Source organism: Salmo salar, chromosome ssa21, assembly GCF_905237065.1.
Source record: "Salmo salar chromosome ssa21, Ssal_v3.1, whole genome shotgun sequence".
NCBI lineage: Eukaryota > Metazoa > Chordata > Actinopteri > Salmoniformes > Salmonidae > Salmo > Salmo salar.
In genome coordinates, this window is record NC_059462.1 from 42,516,446 (window position 1) to 42,539,593 (window position 23,148).

General features: G+C 44.0%; 1 protein-coding gene across 1 annotated transcript in view; it reads left to right on the forward strand.

The window, feature by feature from the left end:
* The first annotated feature begins 2,376 nt into the window (after positions 1-2,376).
* The window catches only part of LOC106582372 (inactive phospholipase C-like protein 1), a 130,568-nt gene continuing 109,796 nt past the window's right edge, over positions 2,377-23,148 (forward strand). Inside the window, 1 exon segment of the mRNA XM_014165430.2 lies at positions 2,377-3,452. Within this exon segment, the coding sequence (XP_014020905.2) occupies positions 3,276-3,452 (177 nt within the window). The 5' untranslated portion in view covers positions 2,377-3,275.

Sequence of the window (23,148 nt, forward strand, 5' to 3'; positions counted from 1 at the left end):
GCACACCACTAATATACACACGCACACCACTAATATACACACACACACACACACACACACACACACACACACACACACACACACACACACACACACACACACAGCACTGAGCCTCCAGAATACTCATCTCTCTCTCTTCTTTAACACCAGCATGACACATAACATGAAGGCACCAGTTTCACCATGGCTAGGCTATACAGAGAGTTGAATGTCAGTTGGACTTCTCTCAGTGCCCTCTGAAGCAATTCAATCTCTCTAACTTCATGGTGTCATCGGTGCCTTAGGGACCTGTAATATAGACAATGTAAAAGGAATGGGATTAAGATAACATATGATAAGAATATATATTAATTTAAGTGCTATTTGGTTTTTCACACCAAAAAACATGTGCAATATCTTGTGTATATTGGTTTGACCCGTAAGGAGAGATGACAGACCTATGGAAAATAGTCCATATTTTTACTCCAATGAATGGATTTCAGTCAAAAAGCCAACCACAACAAGAACGTTTATTTTCCAAGAATGGTCTCGTTCACTTGCAGTGTTTATGAAGCATGGATATCAGCAGCGAGGTGCAAGGGGTGGACTCGAGCGCTAATTACCCGAACGACCTTTCATACATGCCATAGTGCGCCCACGTGCCACATCTCATCTCCTGGCTAGACAATTTCAGTTGTTGCGAACACCTGCAATAAAGAATGAGAGGCAAGTGATCTTTTAACAAACTCACACCTACCTGCAAACTATTCCGCCTCAACGAAAGGGACACATGAACTTTTGCTCAAGTCAATAGGAGAGACCAGTTGATAGGCGTATACTTCTTCAATCTACGAAGGTGCTCAGTTCAATCATAACTCTCCATTTAAAATACAAAGACTACAAATGACTGTAGCCTATATATACTGAACAAAGATATAAACGCAACATGTAGTGTTTGTTTCTGATTCATCAGCTGAAATAAAAGATCCCAGAAATGTTCCATACTCACAACAAGGTTATTTCTCTCAAATGTTTATGCACACATTTGTTTACATCCCTGTTAGTGAGCATTTTGTCCTTTGCCAAGATAATCCATCCACCTGACAGATGTGGCATATCAAGAAGCTGATTAAACAGCATGATCATTACACAGGTGCACCTTGGGCTGGGGACAATAAAAGGCCACTCTACAATGTGCAGTTTTGTCTTGTATTTTCTATTTTTAAATGGTTGGCTTTAGGCTTATATATTTTACTTAGTTGAGATGGAAGTTATAGGCCTACTGCTGCATTGGCCTATAAGCTATCTCCGAGTTCTATGCTCTCATTTCTTTAGCCGCCAATGGATCACAGTGTATCAATGTGTCCATATGGCAGAGGCGGGTGTTCTCCATTAGTTGAATTTAAATGTTTAGATTTTTATTATTTTTATTCAGCTTTTTTTATGATTAAGCAGGTGACATTGATTTTAAGAAATAAAAACGTTATTATTAAAATGAAACTGTTCCATGACAATGCGCATTGGCTATGAAAATAATGATAACTGGCACTCAGATCGGTAGAAATGCTAGGATAAATTGTGAGCTTACCCAAACTTGAAACTCACCTGCTGCCTATGGTCAGCTCAGGCCCTGTTCTAGCCTTTTTGGGGCCCTTTTCAGTTTTAAAGTTAATTTCCTGCAAGTCTAGGGGGCCACCATTGACTTATGCCATGTTAATATGATATCTGAGTGAGAATGACTAACAAATCAATGGGGGCCACCTGGAGGTCATGGCCCTTGGGCACGTGCCCTGTGTGCCTGGTTGGTATTTGTCCATGATTGTTACAAGTTTAGATAGCTGTCTAGACTAACTACCAATCTAAAGATAGTTAGCTGAAATGGCTGATTAAGTGACTGTCAGTGACTGACATAACAAGAGAAAAACTGCTGATGCACAACCACATTTCCAAATTGCACCTGCTGTATCCTACTATTATAACTCTCAATAGTTAGTTAAGACCTGACTGAGTTCCTTTTTTGGGGGGGGGTCGGGACCCTTAGTGTCCAGGGGGGCAGGAAAAAACCTTTGCCCCATTGGAATGGAAATCAAATGCCCATGCAACTGATTGTTCTGGCGCCAGCCCTGGATGTGTCCCTCTCTAGTGAGTCCCTCCTGCCTTTCCTTGGGGTCCGCTGACTCTAGCCCTCTCCTGGCGACGAGAACATGTGGTACGCTTCCAAAATGAGGCATTCCAGAGCCAGCGACATCTGACTCCACCCATCCAGCTTTGTTTTGTCAACTGCGTGCGTTTTGGACCTACGAGTGCCAAATACCCATGTGTATTGGTTGCTTGGCGCGTCAGTTCTGATTTCTAGAATCAGTGGGAGGGGCAACGCCAGAGAGAGGTGGGAGGACTAGAGGCGGCGCAGCTGTCAGTTGTGTTCGTCCTTCTCGTCAAAATCTGTTGCAGACTCGACTAAAGTGTTTAGCAGCTCAGCGTACTTTTGAGAGCTTAATCAATGTACGGACCTATGGGAGATAAATCTTGTTCTCCCCATAACAACATATATCACAGCGTAAAGTTGACTGCCTTGCACTTTGGTAACTGTTGGATGGTAAGGTAGATTGAGTTGGCTTCTTTGAGCAGGAAGGTTAGGCTACCCTGGAAGCCGACACCAAAATTACGTGTGTTGTTTTAAGGATTTGTATGCGAAGTTTCTTCTTCCCAATGTTAATCTATCATTGAGTGTGAGGTAGCATCGTTGGTAGCATGCAGGACTGCTGCCAATCTGTGAGGTTGGGACTTGTTGCGTGAAAAACACGTCCCCCGGGAATAGTGTTTTCGGGTAAACCCTTTTTTAAAACCAATTTGCATTCAAGTCGGTGCGTGTCAGTGGTGTTTTGATTTCACAACAGGGCAGATTTTCGAGTGTCTGTGGTGGGTGTTCCCCAATCCTCTGATTCCAGCCCTGACAGTATACAAGTCAGGTCGACTTTGTGGAGACTGGAGAGCGAACATGAGACTGGATGTGATGGACTTTTGGCGTGATTAAAGAAATTGAAGTAATTACCTAGGCCTACCCAACTGCCGGACCGGATCGGCTCTAATGGTCTAACAGCCCTCGCCAGATGTGCGCTGGAGTCCAGTTCCGTGGTTCATATTTTTGGAAAGGAGCATGCAGACCCCTCCACAGCCTACCCGTGCACTTATATGTAAATAAATGGCACCCATAAACAACCAAAGACCAACGCAAAATCACTCCGAGGCAATACGTCGAATTTAGTGATTTCCTTTAGCCTGTAACTGCTGAGAAGATGTCGGAGCAAGAGCGCTATGGAGACGGACTGTGCGACGATGGAGCTCCGGAGATCATCCCGCCGAGAGCGTCCAGGACGGGAAGGCGGAGCGGAGTCATCCTCCCCGGCCAGGACAACGATACCATCGTCTTGGAGGCAGTGAGGGCAGCCCCACGCAGGAGCAGTATCATCAAGGTAAGATAGATGAGTTACTTGAAGTGATGGTTGAGGCTACATGTAATGATAACACTGGCAAAATCTATCTGACCGATTTAGGTTAACAGACCTGTTATACACAATCACCTGCTTTTACCTGAGCCATTTGTTTGCCTTAGTTCACTCGCATAAAATCAAATAGCCAGGCTTCAAATTAAAAAGCCATCGGCTAATGCAGTAATTCCCCACCTATTTTGGTTACTGTACACCAACTGAATTTAGTTCTGCCTGGAGTACCCCTGAAGTATCCCCTCATGTGCATTTTACCAGTAGGCCTATGGTCACATGAGTCTTGTCAAGTACCCCCTGTGGATTGGCCAAGTACCCCCAGGGGTTATATTACTCCTGGTTGGGAACCACTGGGCTAACAGTACTGGAGCCTTCCATTGCTCTGTTCATAATGTGTATTCATCCACTTAAAGTGTCGGGAACAGACAGTAGACATGGATCCGCCGGATAAAGGAGGGTCAATAATGAATACAAGTAGGATAGGCTACAGTGTGTTGTGATTACATTAGCGTGCGAACATGAACAAGCACCAGACAAATGCCAATACTGTTCAGAGACTGTCTCAATTTGGGTCTCAGACATATTGTAATGAAACAGCAGGGAGCAGGTCTCGAACCCTCGACCTTCTAGCCCGAAGTCCGGCGCTATCGACTGTGCCGCAAAAGCATGCTCAAGCGGCAGAGTCGATTTCCGCGCTTATAAACCCAGGGTCGTTACAATATTAATCCCTCACACTGCACAGCAAAATCAGTTGTGTACATTTAACTCTGAAAGTGTATTTTCAGTGAACATGTGAGTCCCACTGAACTGGTGATAATATAACACTTTGGAGATTGTTAAAGATTTAACTCTGTTGTGGTGTTCCCCATTCAACTTTTAAAGTGTTCAAATTAACTTAACTGTGGTGTTTGCCAGTGGTGTAAAAATACTTTAAAGTACTACTTAAGTTGTTTTTTGGATATCTGTACTTTACTATATATATTTTTGTCAACTTTTACTAAACTACATTCCTAAAGAAAATAATATACTTTTTACTCCATACATTTTTCCTGACACCCAAAATACTTGTTACATTTTGACAGGAAAATGGTCCAATTCACACACTTATCAAGAGAACATCTCTGGTCATCCCTACTGCCTCTGATCTGAAGGACTCACAAAACACCTACTTCATTTGTAAATAATGTCTGAGTGTTGGAGTGTGCCTCTGGCTATCCGGCGATTTAAAAATGCTTAATATAAGGAATTTGAAATGGTTTATATTTTTACTTTTGATACTTAAGTCCATTTGAGCAATTCCATTTGCTTTTGACACTTAAGTATATTTAATACCAAAAACTTTTAGACTTTTACTCAATTAGTATTTTGCTGGGTGACTTTTACTTGAGTCATTTTCTATTAAGGTATCTTTACTTTTACTCAAGCATGACAATTGAGTACTTTTTCCACCACTGGTGTTTGCATAGCCCTACTATAGATTAATACGCAATACCTACAGTGTAAAACATTATTTAGAGTAAACTGGACTCACTTGCTTAGGGCTGACCCTTTTACACTTTCTCAGTGTATGAAGTGAACACCTGTAGTGTTATCTTTATATCTATTTTTTTATAACACTGTATGGTTCAAAGCCTAATTTGCATATTTCCCAGGGTGTCTTTTCTTTTTGAGTGAATTGTGGTTACCACCCATGACTCTATTTGTTATTTACGGAGACATGTTTTCTTTAATTTAAAAGACCTGTGGCCTTCACCAAGTAAGTACCTAGGTGAATGCTCTATGACGATATTTATACCATTAGGCCTTACTTTGATGGCCAAGTTTAATCTTAACACAGTGGTGTTAAGAAACTCCTGGTTTACAGGCCACATCAGGCCTGCAAGTCACATTAAGATGGCTTGCAAAGTGATGTATAATTTCTTTTGGAATTCAGAGTTAGGATATCCAACAGTTGACATTTTTGTTCACCAGCATTCAGAATGACTGTCAGGGTTAGGAAAGTTTATAAGAAGATTACCTAAACCAATTGAACTGGAACAACAATTTCAGTAACGGGTGCAAAAAATGTATTATATTTATCCTTGTGTAGCATAAGATTAATCAATCAATCAATGTACATGCAAAAACAGATATTAAAAACAATCTTTTTTTTTCTACAATAGAGAATGCTGGGAAATATGATAAGGATGGGCATGGTTTTGATGGGACTGTTTTACTCTCCAAAGTAAAACAGAGGTTTTTAACACCAAAACTGGGGGTTAATTTACACTCTTGCAGAGTGAATTTAACTCCTGAATCAACACTAGAAATGTTACACTGAAAAATCAACACTGGCCATTTTTCTGTGTGGATGACAATCTTATTGAGGACTTATAAGAACTGTTTCTCATTTTCGAGGAGAGGAACTTGCAGGGCGTCATGGTTAGTCTTTAATGGTGTTATGAAACTGAAATGATGTCAGCCTTTTGGTCTCAGTTCGTTTGGATATATACTGTAGGCAACAACAGGTGCCACTCGTGGTATCGTTTTGATTTTAACTGTTACGCACTGCATTTTTTCTGCAATGAATTCTCCAAAGAATGTAGGCTACACATTGAGTGAACAACCTGTGACGCCCGCCAGCACCTACTCCTGACAACAGAGCACATTCCACGCGCCGAGGGATCTCAATTCAGGCCCACACAGCGCATCACACATGTGCGTTCACATGCCAAACCTGTGCCTAACCTGTACCATTATGCTCACTTTATCTTCATTTCATAATGGAATTATGAGTAACCTGAATATGCCATTTTAATTATTTTATTTTTTATTACACCTTTATTTAACCAGGTAGGCAAGTTGAGAACAAGTTCTCATTTACAATTGCGACCTGGCCAAGATAAAGCAAAGCAGTTCGACAACATACAACAACAGAGTTACATATGGAGTAAAACAAACATACAGTCAATAATACAGTAGAAAAATAAGTCTATATACAATGTGAGCAAATGAGGTGAGATAAGGGAGGTAAAGGCAAAAAAAGTCCATGGTGGCAAAGTAAATACAATATAGCAAGTAAAACACTGGAATGGTAGATTTGTAGTAGAAGAAAGTGCAAAGTAGAAATAGAGATAATGGGGTGCAAAGGAGCAAAATAAAATAAATAAATACAGTAGGGGAAGAGGTAGTTGTTTGGGCTAAATTATAGATGGGCTATGTACAGGTGCAGTGATCTGTGAGCTGCTCTGACAGCTGGTGCTTAAAGCTAGTGAGTGAGAAAAGTGTTTCCAGTTTCAGAGATTTTTGTAGTTCGTTCCAGTCATTGGCAGCAGAGAACTGGAAAGAGAGACGGCCAAAGGAGGAATTGGCTTTGGGGGTGACCAGAGAGATATACCTGCTGGAGCGTGTGCTACAGGTGGGTGCTGCTATGGTGACCAGTGAGCGGAGATAAGGGGGGACTTTACCTAGCAGGGTCTTGTAGATGACCTGGAGCCAGTGGGTTTGGCAATGATTATGAAGCGAAGGCCAGCCAACGAGAGCGTACAGGTCGCAGTGGTGGGTAGTATATGGGGCTTTGGTGACAAAACGGATGGCACTGTGATAGACTGCATCCAGTTTGTTGAGTAGGGTATTGGAGGCTATTTTGTAAATGACATCGCCAAAGTCGAGGATCGGTAGGATGGTCAGTTTTACGAGGGTATGTTTGGCAGCATGAGTGAAGGATGCTTTGTTGCGAAATAGGAAGCCAATTCTTGATTTAACTTTGGATTGGAGATGTTTGATGTGAGTCTGGAAGGAGAGTTTACAGTCTAACCAGACACCTAGGTATTTGTAGTTGTCCACATATTCTAAGTCAGAACCGTCCAGAGTAGTGATGCAGGACAGGCGGACAGGTGCAGGTAGCGATCGGTTGAAGAGCATGCATTTAGTTTTACTTGTATTTAGGAGCAGTTGGAGGCCACGGAAGGAGAGTTGTATGGCATTGAAGCTCGTCTGGAGGGTTGTTAACACAGTGTCCAAAGAAGGGCCAGAAGTATACAGAATGGTGTCGTCTGCGTAGAGGTGGATCAGAGACTCACCAGCAGCAAGAGCGACATCATTGATGTATACAGAGAAAAGAGTTGGCCTAAGAATTGAACCCTGTCGCACCCCCATAGAGACTGCCAGAGGTCCGGACAACAGGCCCTCCGATTTGACACACTGAACTCTATCAGAGAAGTAGTTGGTGAACCAGGCGATGCAATCATTAGAGAAACCAAGGCTATTGAGTCTGCCGATGAGGATGTGGTGATTGACAGAGTCGAAAGCTTTGGCCAGGTCAATGAATACGGCAGCACAGTATTGTTTCTTATCGATGGCGGTTACGATATCGTTTAGGACCTTGAGCGTGGCTGAGGTGCACCCATGACCAGCTCTGAAACCAGATTGCATAGCGGAGAAGGTGCGGTGGGATTCGAAATGGTCGGTAATCTGTTTGTTGACTTGGCTTTCGAAGACCTTAGAAAGGCAGGGTAGGATGTATATATGTCTATAGCAATTTGGGTCAAGATTGTCCCCTCCTTTGAAGAGGGGGATGACAGCAGCTGCTTTCCAATCTATGGGAATCTCCGACGACACGAAAGAGAGATTGAAGAGGCTAGTAATAGGGGTTGCAATAATTTCGGCAGATAATTTTAGAAAGAAAGGGTCCAGATTGTCTAGCCCGGCTGATTTGTAGGGGTCCAGATTTTGCAGCTCTTTCAGAACATCAGCTGAATGGATTTGGGAGAAGGAGAAATGGGGAAGGCTTGGGCGAGTAGCTGTGGGGGGCAGTGCTGTTGACTGCAGTAGGGGTAGCCAGGTGGAAAGCATGGCCAGCCGTAGAAAAATGCTTATTGAAATTCTCAATTATAGTGGGTTTATCGGTGGTGACAGAGTTTCCTATCATCAGTGCAGTGGGCAGTTGGGAGGCCATAAACACACCCTCATAGAAGTTGTCTTCCAAAAGAAGCCCTCACCAGCACAGATTTAAATTCCAATATCTGATCATCAACAACGTTTAAATAGTTGTTATCAACTTAGATAATCTGTTTATAAAACAATAACAATTCAGAGCATCCAATGAAGAAGGATCCTGCCCTCTATCAATGAGCTCAGTTCGTGTCTGAGTCCAGGATGGACTGTGGTCAAATATGGTCTACAGTATATACTGACAAGATACCTGGAGTCTTCGCTATAACAATGGAAGTAAAAGTTTGTAAAGTTGGGAACATTCTAGCCGAATAAGAGTGGGCAGATACGCATGTGAACAAAAAAAATTCAGCTTCCTCTGCTTCACGCTTTATTTTCACACGGAGCGGAGTCAGCCGTCTCGCTTTGCCTTTTCCTCTCTGCTGTGGTTGACCCTGTGGTTGACCCTGTGGTTGACAACTGACCAGCAGCTACAAGCCAGGCTAGGGTGACATCATAGCTTTCCATGGTCGCTAGCGGTGATATGATGTCAGGTGACTTTACCAGAGGAGGATCATGTTATTGATAATTCACTGTTAAAGACGTCCTCCAGCGATAGTATAAATAAGGTAAAAGACACAAACTGAAGGGTCAAAACGTATGTGTGGAGCAAGATAGTGTATTTTTTTTTTTACTTCAAGGAGTTGGTCTGATGGTCAGATGTGATGTCATCAGCCTCCCCCCTAGCTTGAGGAACAATAGAGGAGCAGTAGAGAACAGAAGGGGAAAGACCCCCTCCCACCACCCCCCACTTGTGCCATGTTATGTCATACCGGGACCACCTATTGAGATGTGCCTTTTGTTAAATAAATCAGATGTTAAATGGGGTGAAAAGGAGACTGGAGGAGATGTCCACCCTTAGAGGACTTCTATGGAGGCTCCATACTCCTGTGTGTGTGTGTGTGTGTGTGTGTGTGTGTGTGTGTGTGTGTGTGTGTGTGTGTGTGTGTGTGTGTGTGTGTGTACTCCCAGCTGAGAGGCTCTGATGTGGTGATTGTGTTAACTGAGCCCTCTCTCTGTCCTAGTAGCAGGAAGTGTCACGGGTGATGCAAAGATAGAGGGATGTCAGTGACAGACACGGCGGGAAGGGAACAGAGGGAGGAGGAGAGAGGCAGAGGGAGAAACTAGGAGGGAAGGATGGTGGTGGGAGAGGGATGGAAGGGAGGGAGGATAGAGGGATGAATGGAGAGGGGCACAGAGGAAGGACAGGGATGGAGAAAGAGATGCATTAGACAGGGGGCTTGTGACTTGGCCCAGCCTCATGATGGCAGTGCTCATATTAGGTCCCATGTGTGAGTAACTGTGTCCTCCTCAACCAAAGATGCCCAGACAGAGGAACCCTGATAGGAACCTTGCTAATCAACAGGACTTTGTTGTTTAGGGAAACCGATGGAGACACACCCCTCAGAAATGAAGGGAAGGACGAGGTTGGCGGTGCCCATGTCTGAACTTCCCCTCTGGCTCTGAACAACACTGATTGATGCATCTACAGCCTCTGCTTGTCAAGTCTGTACATAGGAAGTGGTCGGCCCAGAGGTCCTGCATCTTATTTCTTTGAGTCATTTCCTTGTCATTGTCTCACTGTAAATTATAAAAAGAACAACACAAGTCATTCAGTCACACGATCAGGCACTAGATGCCCAGACCAGAAAGTTACACTGGTCACCCTGTGTCTCTGTCTCCCATTCCACTAATACCCATTAAAGTCCAAGGGCCAGACCCTGAAATTCAGGCTCACTTGGGTGACGATGTCTCATAGTGATTTTCTTGAAAGTTTATGTCCTCGGAGTTGGAAAATGTGGGATATCAGTGCAGCAATGGGAGGTTCCTCTGTGTTATTACTCTATTTCACCCCTCCATCACATCCATTTTACCCATAGGGATTTTACCCTGTAGAATAAAATAAAACTTTATTGTCCATCCAGGATGGACATTTTTCTTTGGCATCAGCTTAAATGAAAATGATCACATACTCACATCACATTTAAACCAGTCAGTCCATCATACTGCATACACTATCAACATAGAGGACATCAATACATTCACTCACAACTGGCCGCTGTCCCAACTGCACTGGATAGATAAGTACAAATACTGATACAATTGACTTTGCATTTAGCAGTCCAACAGCACAAGGAACAAATGAATGTTTGAAAACGTTCTTCTTGGCCTTGGGCATTTTGAAGCGCCGGCCAGAGGGAAGCCTCTCCAACTGAGGGTGTAGAGGGTGCGAGGGGTCGCCAACGACAGCCAGGGCCTTCTTTTTGGCTGCCTTGTGGAACAGACTGTTCAAACGTGCCTGCGGTCGACCAATTACTTTACTGACTATGTTTACTATTCTGGTCAGTTTGCTTTTGCTCCTCACGCTCAGATTACCAGACGGTCATATTGAACAAGAGGATGCTCTCCACCAAGCTGCTGTACACCCTCTCCAGAACATCCTGGCTGACCCCAAACCCCTTCAATTTCCTCATTAAAAACAGCCACTGGCTTGCTTAAAAAAAAATACAGTCTGCGTTCTCTGTAAAACTCAGCTTGTTATCATTTTGTGTCCCTAGGTATTTAAAACACTCAACCACCTCCACTGGTTGGTCGTTCAGAGAGAGTGATTGGGACCTTGGCAAGTTGTTGCCATTGATGATCAGATCCTTTGTCTTTTCCACATTGATGTGGAGGCCACTTGACCGGCACCATTCATTGAAGGTTGTTTAAAATAGCTGTCCCCATCTGACGTAGAATCTTTAAAAAAAGACTCCCACCACAGCCATGTCATCAGCGTACTTGAAAAGGCTCACATTGTTTCCTTGGATCTTCATCTCGTTAATGTAGATAGAGAACATCAACAGTGAAAGGACACACCCCTGGGGTGCCCCTGTGTTCAGGGCCAGTTCATCAGAGAGGGCCCCATTCATGAGGACCCTCTGTGTTCAGGGTCAGTTCATCAGAGAGGGCCCCATTCATGAGGACCCTCTGTGTTCAGGGTCAGTTCATCAGAGAGGGCCCCATTCATGAGGACCCTCTGTGGGCGGTCAGTTAATAAAAAGTCCTTGATCCAACCTGCCAGGCCTCCGTTAACGTTCAGGTCCAGTAGTCGTTTCAGCAGTATGTGTATTTGCATTGTATTGAAAGATGAACTAAAGTAAAATAAATAAAATGTGATGATATGATTTAGCATGTTGAAGGGGACTAGCCACCATGTTCACCAAGGTCAGGGTAGCATCCTCAGTCCTTCTCTGTGGTGATATGATTTAGCATGTTGAAGGGGACTAGCCACCATGTTCACCAAGGTCAGGGTAGCATCCTCAGTCCTTCTCTGTGGTGATATGATTTAGCATGTTGAAGGGGACTAGCCACCATGTTCACCAAGGTCAGGGTAGCATCCTCAGTCCTTCTCTGTGGTGATATGATTTAGCATGTTGAAGGGGACTAGCCACCATGTTCACCAAGGTCAGGGTAGCATCCTCAGTCCTTCTCTGTGGTGATATGATTTAGCATGTTGAAGGGGACTAGCCACCATGTTCACCAAGGTCAGGGTAGCATCCTCAGTCCTTCTCTGTGGTGATATGATTTAGCATGTTGAAGGGGACTAGCCACCATGTTCACCAAGGTCAGGGTAGCATCCTCTGTCCCCTCTGTGCCTGATAGGCAAACTAACGGGTCCAGTTGATCTGCTATGGACAGGGTAAGGTGCTTACTGACAACCCTTTCCATGCATTTGGCCAAAAGGGGCGTGAGGGCCACAGGTCGAAAGTCAATGGTGATTTGCCCTTTGACTTCTTAGGCACCGGTACGATGGTCAACACCTTCCAGGAGATTGGCACTGTACAGGTGCTCAGCAGGAAGTTGGCACTGTACGGGTGCTCAGCAGGAGATTGGCACTGTACAGGTGCTCAGCAGGAGATTGGCACTGTACAGGTGCTCAGCAGGAGATTGGCACTGTACAGGTGCTCAGCAGGAGGTTGGCACTGTACGGGTGCTCAGCAGGAGATTGGCACTGTACAGGTGCTCAGCAGGAGATTGGCACTGTACGGGTGCTCAGCAGGAGATTGGCACTGTACGGGTGCTCAGCAGGAGATTGGCACTGTGCGGGTGCTCAGCAGGAGATTGGCACTGTACGGGTGCTCAGCAGGAGATTGGCACTGTACGGGTGCTCAGCAGGAGATTGGCACTGTACGGGTGCTCAGCAGGAGATTGGCACTGTACGGGTGCTCAGCAGGAGATTGGCACTGTACGGGTGCTCAGCAGGAGATTGGCACTGTGCGGGTGCTCAGCAGGAGGTTGGCACTGTGCGGGTGCTCAGCAGGAGATTGGCACTGTGCGGGTGCTCAGCAGGAGATTGGCACTGTACGGGTGCTCAGCAGGAGATTGGCACTGTACGGGTGCTCAGCAGGAGATTGGCACTGTACGGGTGCTCAGCAGGAGATTGGCACTGTGCGGGTGCTCAGCAGGAGATTGGCACTGTGCGGGTGCTCAGCAGGAGATTGGCACTGTGCGGGTGCTCAGCAGGAGATTGGCACTGTGCGGGTGCTCAGCAGGAGGTTGGCACTGTACGGGTGCTCAGCAGGAGTTGAAACAGTCGTGTGAGAACTCCCTTGAGCTGGTCGGCGCAGTTCTTCAGTACTTTGCCCCGTAGTCCGTCTGGGCTCGGCGCTTTGTGTGGCTTAATATGTGACACGCATGAGGCCACCTCGTTATCTGGACAGGAGAGGATTTGGGGAAGTTCTCACATTTTTGTTTACATTCGTCTTTAAAATTGACAGTGTCAAATCTTCCATAAAAACAGTTAAGGTCGTTTACAAAGGATGAACAGTGCAATTTTATTGTTCTCTTTTCTTTTCCCATCATTCATTGCATTAAGCCCTTCCCATGCTTGTCTTGGATTGGCTGGACAGAACCTCTGCTCCACTTTATCCTTCCAGTCCTTTTTATCTTTCCACATTTTTGACCTGAATTCATTTTCTTGCTCCTTTACAGCACCAGCATCTCCTTTACAGCACCAGCATCTCCTTTACAGCACCAGCATCTCCTTTACAGCACCAGCATCTCCTTTCAGGAATGCAAACTTCCTTTAATTGAGGCACATTTTCAAGACCTTAGACACCCAGGGCTTGTTGTTGGGAAATACTTTGACAGTTTCTGTGTTAATGACAGTATACTCACAGAACTGGATGTATGACGTAATGCTGTCTGTCAACTCTTGGGGATTCCTGCACGAGTCAAAGTACACCTCCCAGTCTGTGACGTCAAAGCAGTCCTTGAGCTCCTCCCTACTCTCCTCTGTCCATACCTGAATGGATTTCTCTACAGGTTTTCCGCATTTCACCTGCTGCTTGTATCTCAGGTAGGAGATGGGTAACGTTATGATCTGATTTCCAGATGGGTGCTCTGGACACTGCCGTGTATGCATCATCTCCGTTGCCATAACACTGGTCCAGGATGCGAGTTGGACAGGTGACGTACTGTTTGGATCAGCTGATCGGGAAAGCCAAGAGTGGGGAGGTGCGCGGAGAGAGAGATCATATTAAAATCCACAAGAACAAATACTGTCTGGTCAGCTGATACTGAAAGCGCAGCATTGAAACAGTCTGTAATCCTGTCAGCAGCTTCCTTATTGTTAGGTCCAGGTACATAGACCAGAATAATGGTAATCTGTCCAAACTCACTTGGTAGATAGAATGGCCTGAATGATACAATGAGAGTCTCATAGTCTCTGGTGCACATTTATTCAATCACATTACAATGCGTGGCCCAAGTATTATTTACGAAGATACATAGCCCCTCGCCTATTGATTTATGTAATGTTGTTTAGTCTCCGTCTGCTCTAATAGCAGTGTATCCATCAATGTTCACATCAATAACAGTGTATCAATCAATATCCTGTAATTCAATCCCAGCCCCCGTTCCCGCAGGAGGCCTTTTGCCTTCTGGTAGGCCGTCATTGTAAATAACAATTTGTTCTTAACTGACTTGCCTAGTTAAATAAAGGTAAAATACATGTTGTCCTGCTTGAGCCACGGTTCTGTAAAGCAGAATGAATTACTTCTACTGTGACAAACAATGTCAGTATACAACAAATTATTGCTCACATATACCCTTTAATCATATATCACTGGAAAGCTTACATTCACAGCTATCCATCAAACACATTTTTGGAATGTTCAGGTCAAGAGAACTTTGACCTTTTGACCTCTAGGGTACATTTCAGAATTACTTGTATAAATTGCAAAAAAATACAAAAGGAAACCCGTATACAGTTTCAACTTTGTTAGACAAGTGGTTCTGAAAGGTCATGAAATTATCTTTCAAATATATGTATACTATAACCAACTTTGAAAGCACCACCTACAACTATTGTTTCAAAATAGCACATATTGTGCAACTGTCATTAAACTGTTGGAAGCTTAGCCGTTGATTCCCATGTAGTGGGACACCTATGTTTTTGGATTGTAACTTCGGTGATAGATGCGTCAAATTGCACACACACTGCAAGAACAGGGTTTTAAAAAGATTTGTAGATACAGGGCATTCACAGGATTCACACACTAACCCCACAGAAGCCTTTTTCCAATATGGCTGCCAACCAACTCAGTGGGATCTTATTGGATCAATTTTGCATGATCATACCAGTATGAAATATAATTGTAGTATGCCCAGTAATATCTTAAAATGTTCATGGTGATGTAGAATACACATGAGCCAGGTGTGCCAGATATATATCAATTATTCACAGTATTGTTGTAAGAATGTGTTCAAAAACTGTCTGAATAACTGATTTATGAAAATGTTTCCATCTTTATGTGCAGTAATATAATTGGCTTCAACAGGCCCAACATTGGATTATACTACAATGTAATGGAATGTACAGAGCAGGTTTATAGTGCTCATAATGAAAACCGTTAACACAGATGTAGGATCTTAAGTTAATCACTCTGTTGTTGCTGAGAACCTGGTGTGTTTGAGATTTAAAAAGGCTTCTAAAGATGGTCATTTCCACTTTAAGATGTCAGAATTGATTAGCCCTAATGAAAAATATATCAACCCCTACAAAAAATTTGCCATTCATTATAATCCACATAATAATTCACATTTCCTGTTACTGCAGGATTATATTCCTGCTGTAGCAAACTGGCAAAAATTAAGATCCTACATCTGTAGGATAACATGGCAAAAAATATCCATGTTAAGTGTTTGAAGATGAAATATTACAATTAAGGATGGAAACATTTTCATAAACAATGATTCAGACAGTTTTTGGACACATTCTTACAACAATTCTGTGAAAAACGTACATATCTGGCACACCTGGCTCATGTGGTTGTGTATTCTACATCACCATGAACATTTTAAGATAATACTGGGCATATTACAATTTCATACAGGTATGGTCATGCAAAATTGATCCAATAAGACCCCACTGAGTTGGTTGGCGGCCATATTGGAAAAAGGCTTCTGTGGGGTTTGATGCTTCTATCACAGAAGTTACAATCCCAAAACATAGCTGTCCCACTACATGGGAATCAACGGCTAAGCTTCCAACAGTTTCATGTCAGTTGCACAATATGTGCTATTTTGAAACAATAGTTGTAGGTGGTGCTTATAAAGTTGGTTTAACTAAACTCTGTCTTTCAAAGATAATTCGTAAAAATCCAAATAGCTTCACAGATCTTCATTGTAAAGGGTTTAAACACTGTTTCCCATGCTTGTTCAATGAACCATAAACAATGAATGAACATGCACCTGTGGAACGGTCGTTAAGACACTAACAGCTTACAGACGGTAGGCAATTAAGGTCACATGTATGAAAACTTAGGACACTAAAGAGTCCTTTCTACTGACTCTGAAAAACACCAAAAGAAAGATGCCCAGGGTCCCTGCTCATCTATGTGAACGTGCCTTAGGCATGCTGCAAGGAGGCATGAGGACTGCAGATGTGGCCAGGGCAATAAATTGCAATGTCCGTACTGTGAGACGCCTAAGACAGCGCTACAGGGAGACAGGACGGACAGCTGATCGTCCTCGCAGTGGCAGACCACGTGTAACAACACCTGCACAGGATCAGTACATCCGAACATCACACCTGCGGGACAGGTACAGGATGGCAACAACAACTGCCAGAGTTCCACCAGGAACGCACAATCCCTCCACCAGTGCCCAGACTGTACACAATAGGCTGAGAGAGGCTGGACTGAGGGATTGTAAGCCTGTTGTAAGGCAGGTCCTCACCAGACATCACAGGTAACAACATCACCTATGGGCACAAATCCACCGTCGCTGGACCAGACAGGACTGGCAAAAAGTGCTCTAAACTGACGAGTCGCGGTTTTGTCTTACCAGGGGTGATGGTCGGATTCGCGTTTATCGTCGAAGGAATGAGCGTTACACCGAGTCCTGTACTCTGGAGCGGGATCAATTTTTGGAGGTGGAAGGTCCATCATGGTCTGGGGCGGTGTGTCACAGCATCATCGGACTGAGCTTGTTGTCATTGCAGGCAATCTCAATGCTGTGCGTTACAGGGAAGACATCCTCCTCCCTCATGCGGTACCCTTCCTGCAGGCTCATCCTGACATGACCCTCCAGCATGACAATGCCACCAGCCATACTGCTCGTCCTGTGCGTGATTTCCTGCAAGACAGGAATGTAAGTTTTTATGCCATGGCCAGCGAAGAGCCCGGATCTCAATCCCATTTAGCACATTTGGGACCTGTTGGATCGGAGGGTGAGGGCTTGGGCCTTTCCCCCCAGAAATCTCCGGGAACTTGCAGGTGCCTTTGTGGAAGAGTGGGGTAACATCTCACAGCAAGAACTGGCAAATCTGGTGCAGTCCATGAGGAGGAGATGCACTGAAGTACTTAATGCAGCTGGTGGCCCCACCAGATACTGACTGTTACTTTTGATTTTGACCCTCCCTTTGTTCAGGGACACATTATTCCATTTCTTTTAGTCATATGTCTGTGGAACTTGTTCAGTTTATGTCTCAGTTGTTGAATCTTGTTATGTTCATACAAATATTTACACATGTTAAGTGTGCTGAAAATAAATGCAGCTGACAGTGAGAGAACGTTTCTTTTTTTGCTGAATTTATATATCATTTGAAAGGTAATTTCATGACCTTTCAGAACCACTTGTCTTACAAAGCTGAGAACGTATCAGGGTTTTCCTTTTTTAAGCAATGTATACAGGTCAATCTGATATGTACCCTAGAGGTCAAAGTTCTGTTGACCTGAACATTCTGAGAATGTGTCTGACAACAATGAGACAGCCTATACGGAGGTGGTCAGAGAACTGGCATTGTGGTGCCAGGACAACAACCTCTCCCTCAATGTGAGCAAGACAAAGGAGCTGATCGTGGACTACAGGAAAAGGCGGGCCGAACTGGCCCCTATTGACATCAACGGGGCTGTAGTGGAGAGGGTCAAGAGTTTCAAGTTCCTTGGTGTCACCAATTAACTATCAGGGTCCAAACACACAAACACAGTTGTGAAGAGGGCACGACAACACCTTTTCCCCCTCAGGAGACTGAAAAGATTTGGCATGGGTCCTCAGATCCTAAAAAGGTTTTACAGCTGCACCATCACGAGCATCCTGACCGGTTGCATCACCGCCTAGTATGGCAATTGCTCGGCATCTGACCGCAAGGTGCTACAGAGGGTAGTGCGTACGGCTCAGTACATCACTGAGGCCAAGCTTCCTGCCATCCAGGACCTACAGTTGAAGTCAGAAGTTTACATACACTTAGGTTGGAGTCATTAAAACTCGTTTTTCAACCACTCCACAAATGTATTGTTAACAAACTATAGTTTTGGCAAGTCGGTTAGGACATCTACTTTGTGCATGACACAGGTAATTTTTTCAACAATTGTTTACAGACAGATTATTTCACTTAATCACAATTCCTGTGGGTCAGAAGTTTACATACACTAAGTTGACTGTGCCTTTAAACAGCATGGAAAATTCCAGAAAATTATGTCATGGCTTTAGAAGCTTCTGATAGGCTAATTGACCTCATTTGTGGATGTATTTCAAGGCCTACCTTCAAACTCAGTGCCTCTTTGCTTGACATCATGGGAAAATCAAAAGAAATCAGCCAAGATCCCAGAAAAGAATTGTAGACCTCCACAAGTCTGGTTCATCCTTGGGAGCAATTTCCAAACGCCTGAAGGTATCACGTTCATCTGTACAAGCAATAGTATGCAAGTATAAACACCATGGGACCATGCAGCTGTCATACCGCTCAGGAAGGGGACGCGTTCTGTATCCTAGAGATGAATGTACTTTGGTGCGAAAAGTGCAAATCCAATCCCAGAACAACAGCAAAGGACCTTGTGAAGATGCTGGAGGAAACAGGTACAAAAGTATCTATATCCACAGTAAAACAAGTCCTATATCGACATAACCTGAAAGGCCGCTCAGCAAGGAAGAAGCCACTGCTCCTAACCTGCCATAAAAAAGCCAGACTATGGTTTGCAATTGCACATGGGGACAAAGATTGAACATTTTGGAGAAAAGTCCTCTGGTCTGATGAAACAAAAATAGGTTAGTCGCAAAGGTTGCAAGTTCAAATCCCCGAGCTGACAAGTTACAAATCTGTCGTTCTGCCCCTGAACAGGCAGTTAACCCACTGTTCATAGGCCGTCATTGAAAATCAGAATTTGTTCTTAACTGACTTCCAAATGGACAATGACCCCAAGGGTACTTCCAAAGTTGTGGCAAAATTGATTAAGGACAAGAAAGTTAAGGTGTTAGAGTGGCCATCACAAAGCCCTGACCTCAATCCCATAGAAAATTTGTGGGCAGAACTGAAAAAGCGTGTGTGAGCAAGGAGGCCTGAAAACCTGACTCAGTTACACCAGCTCTGTCAGGAGGAATGGGCCAAAATTCACCCAACTTATTGTGGGAAGCTTGTGGAAGGCTACCCGAAACGTTTGACCCATGTTAAAGAATTTAAAGGCAATGCTACCAAATACTAATTGTTTGTATGTAAACTTCTGACACACTGGGAATGTGATGAAAGAAATAAAAGCTGAAATAAATCATTCTCTCTACTATTATTCTGACATTTCACAATCTTTAAAATACTGGTGATCCTAACTGACCTGAAACAGGGAATTTTTACTAGGATTTAAATGTCAGGAATTGTGAAAAACTGAGTTTAAATGTATTTGACTAAGGTGTATGTAAACTTCCGACTTCAACTGTATTTAATAGGCGGTGTCAGAGGAAGCCCATAAAATTGTCAGAGACTTCAGTCACCCAAGTCGTAGACTGTTTTCTCTGCTACCACACGGCAAGCGGTACCAAGCCATAAGACTGCTGAACAATGAATCAAATGGCCACCGGACTATTACATTGACCCCCCCCCAATTTGTTTTGTACACTGCTGCTACTCGCTGTTTATTATCTATGCATAGTCACTTCACCCCTACCTACATGTACAGATTACCTCAACTAGCCTGTACCCCCCCACACACTGACTCAGTACCAGTACCCCCTGTATATAGCCTCGTTATTGTTATTCTTATTGTGTTACTTTTTATTACTTTTTACTTTAGTTTATTTGGTAAATATTTTCTTAACTCTTCTTGAACTGCACTGTTGGTTAAGGACTTGTAAGTATTTCACGGTAAGGTCTACACTTGTTGTATTCGGCGCATGTGACAAAGTTTGATTTGATGGATAGCGGGGACTCTATGCATTCCAGGGTATACGTGAGCAATAACTTGCTGTATACTGACATTGTTTGTCACAGGGTAAAATCCCTGTGGACTGTTAGACCAGGTGCCTAGAAACAACAACAGAAGAAGAAGATAAATGTGCCGCAAGTTCAGTATTGTGACATTACCGGTTGGACTGACAGGCAGGCTGGAATACGTTATGCTCCACTGCACACGCTCTGCCCTTGGAAAAAGCCTCTCACACTAAAATGCTTCATGGAACAGACAGATGTATCTATCAGGGGATGATTGCATCTTGTTGCCCTGTAAAAGCATACAGCGAAGTGTGTGTGTGTGTGTGTGTGTGTGTGTGTGTGTGAGGACAATCAGGATTTGTGCTCTCTGTGCCCTCTGCCTGGCCTGTGAGTCAGTTGTGGATCAACGTCATCTAGATTATTATAAGGCCTCTTGTTTCTGCCTGGCCCTCCCAAGGTACTGTAGACACGTGGTTAGAAATGAAGCTTTCCATTCACTCACCTTTAACTCTAGCGCTCAGAAAAGTTGCCCATCCAGTTGATCCCTATGCTTTCTCTTAATCCTTGTGCACAAATACATTAAGCACTATGTCTTCCTCTCCCACTGAATGATAAGGTTATGAAGAGCAATTTAGAATTGAGATGGAGATCGAGCACTGCTTCTTACATGTGCTAGGACAGTTACAGTATTACTTTCCATTATGGAGAATGATGACCAATCTGTTGCACAGCCTTTTAGAGTGACATTATAGGAGTGTTCATCTCAATCAAGTCGAATAATTAGGCCTAACGTGTACATTTTTCCTCGACAAATGAAGAGGAAAATCGTAACCGTTACTTTTCTCCACCCAACACAACTGTGTTCTTGGTTGGTGTGTTAGTCTCAGTCAGGCTTCAGTGAAAGGGAACCACTCACTCACTCCCCACTCTGGGGCCCGTTGAACATATATAGGACTGAACATAGCCTCTCTCTCTGCTACTGTTGTTTCAGAGTGCAGCCCTGGCCAATCCTGAACTTGCTGGGCTTCAACCTCCCTCTCTCACCACATCTCTGTCCCACTGTGTTTTCTCTCAACAATGATTTGTTTACAAAGTACGCTAGGCTCCGGGTCGTGTGTGTGTGTGGTTATTCTATGCAGGAAGGGGCTGGTGTGTGTGTGTGTGTGTGTGTGTGTGTGTGTGTGTGTGTGTGTGTGTGTGTGTGTGTGTGTGTGTGTGTGTGTGTGTGTGTGTGTGTGTGTGTGTGTGTGTGTGTGTGTGTGTGTGTGTAGGGGAGAGACTGAGGCCTCTGTCCCCTCAGTGTCATCCTACTACTGGTACCACAGCATCCCGAGAACTCTCACCACCACACCACAGCTGCTCGTCATGAGGCTGTGTTACTGTGTGTGAGTATGTGTTAGGCCTAAGGAATAAGCCTGAATCAAATAGAAACTGTAAAACATATTGCCCTGCGATAGCTGTTTTGTCAATCTATGAAAGATGCTCTAATCCCTGCCACTTTTAGTCTACAGTGTCACATGGACTGCTATCAAACTATTTCAGTACTAATTGACCTTTCACCTTCACCACAATACCTTGATACGTCTAGACTCCCTGTCAATAAGTTGAGTTGTTGGGTGATTGTGTTCACATGAGGTGCCAGGATGAGCAGGAAGAGTAAGAAGTGGACACTGGGAGAGAGAGAGAAACAGTGGGGAAGAAAGAGAGAGTGGGGGAGGAGGGCGAGCCCTATCTGTACACTGCTGTTTAGTAATACCCTGCAGCTGATGTTGAGTCTCTCTCTTCCCATCTCTCTCTCTTTTACATAGTTTACTCTCCTGAATATAGCTGTTATTAAGTTACTGTTATTGGGAGTGTTCTGTCAGGGTCAAGAGTTTCGAGAGAGAGTTTCGAGAGAGAGGTCACACAGACACCTACAGATGAAACATGATGGAGTTTTAAAGGAGGCCTGGGTAAGGCCAAAATTTCACAAATGTGCCAACATCAATTAATTATGTCTCAAGTATGCTTTAGGATACAAATGTCAAATACACTGAGTGTACAAAACATTAGGAACACTATTTCCATGACAGACTGACCAGGTGAATCCAGGTGAAGCTATGATCCCTTATTGATGTCACTTGTTAAATCCACTTCAATCAGTGTAGATGAAGGTGAGGAGACAGGTTAAAGAAAGATTTTTAAGCCTTGAGACAACTGGGACATGGATTGTGTATGTGAGCCATTCAGAGGGTAAATGGGCAAGATAAAATATTTTAAGTGCGTTTGAAGGGGGTATGGTTGTAGGTGCCAGGTGCACTGGTTTGATTGTGTCAAGAACTGCAACGCTGCTGGAATTTTCACACTCAACAGTTTCCAATGTGTATCAAGAATGGTCCACCACTCAAAGGACATCCAGCCAACTTGACACAACTGTGGGAAGCATTGGAGTCAACATGGGCCAGCATCCCTGTGGAACACTTTCGACACCTTTAATCCATGCCCCGACGAATTGAGGCTGTTCTGAGGGGAAAAGGGGATGCAACTCAATATTAGGAAGGTGTTCGTCATTTTTGGTTCACTTAGTGTATATGTCAACAATCCCTCCAACAAAGGACACTTCTATGGATAACATTTTGTAAAAATCCCCCCAAATCATGGATTTGTTCTAGGAATCACCCACATAGAGAGAAAGAGAGCAATAAACAGAGAGAGAAAGTCACAGTGAAGGAAGGACTGTGAGTGGTGCACTGCGTGTGTGTGCTCACTAGTGCATAGTGTTTTACCTCAGGGTGAAGCAGACTGGAGAAGGACTATGGAGAGGGTGTCTAATCAAGGGTGCCTGCAACAACACCTTTAGGTCAACATAGCAGAGCCTACAGGGGGTCAGCCCCGTAGGGGTGAACAGGGGTGACTAACACCCGCTCCCACGCACGCATACGCATGCTCTTAGATACACACCCACATGTATGCATTCACACACTCATGGACACACGCATAGGCTAAAACATACACAAAGCCTAACCTTCG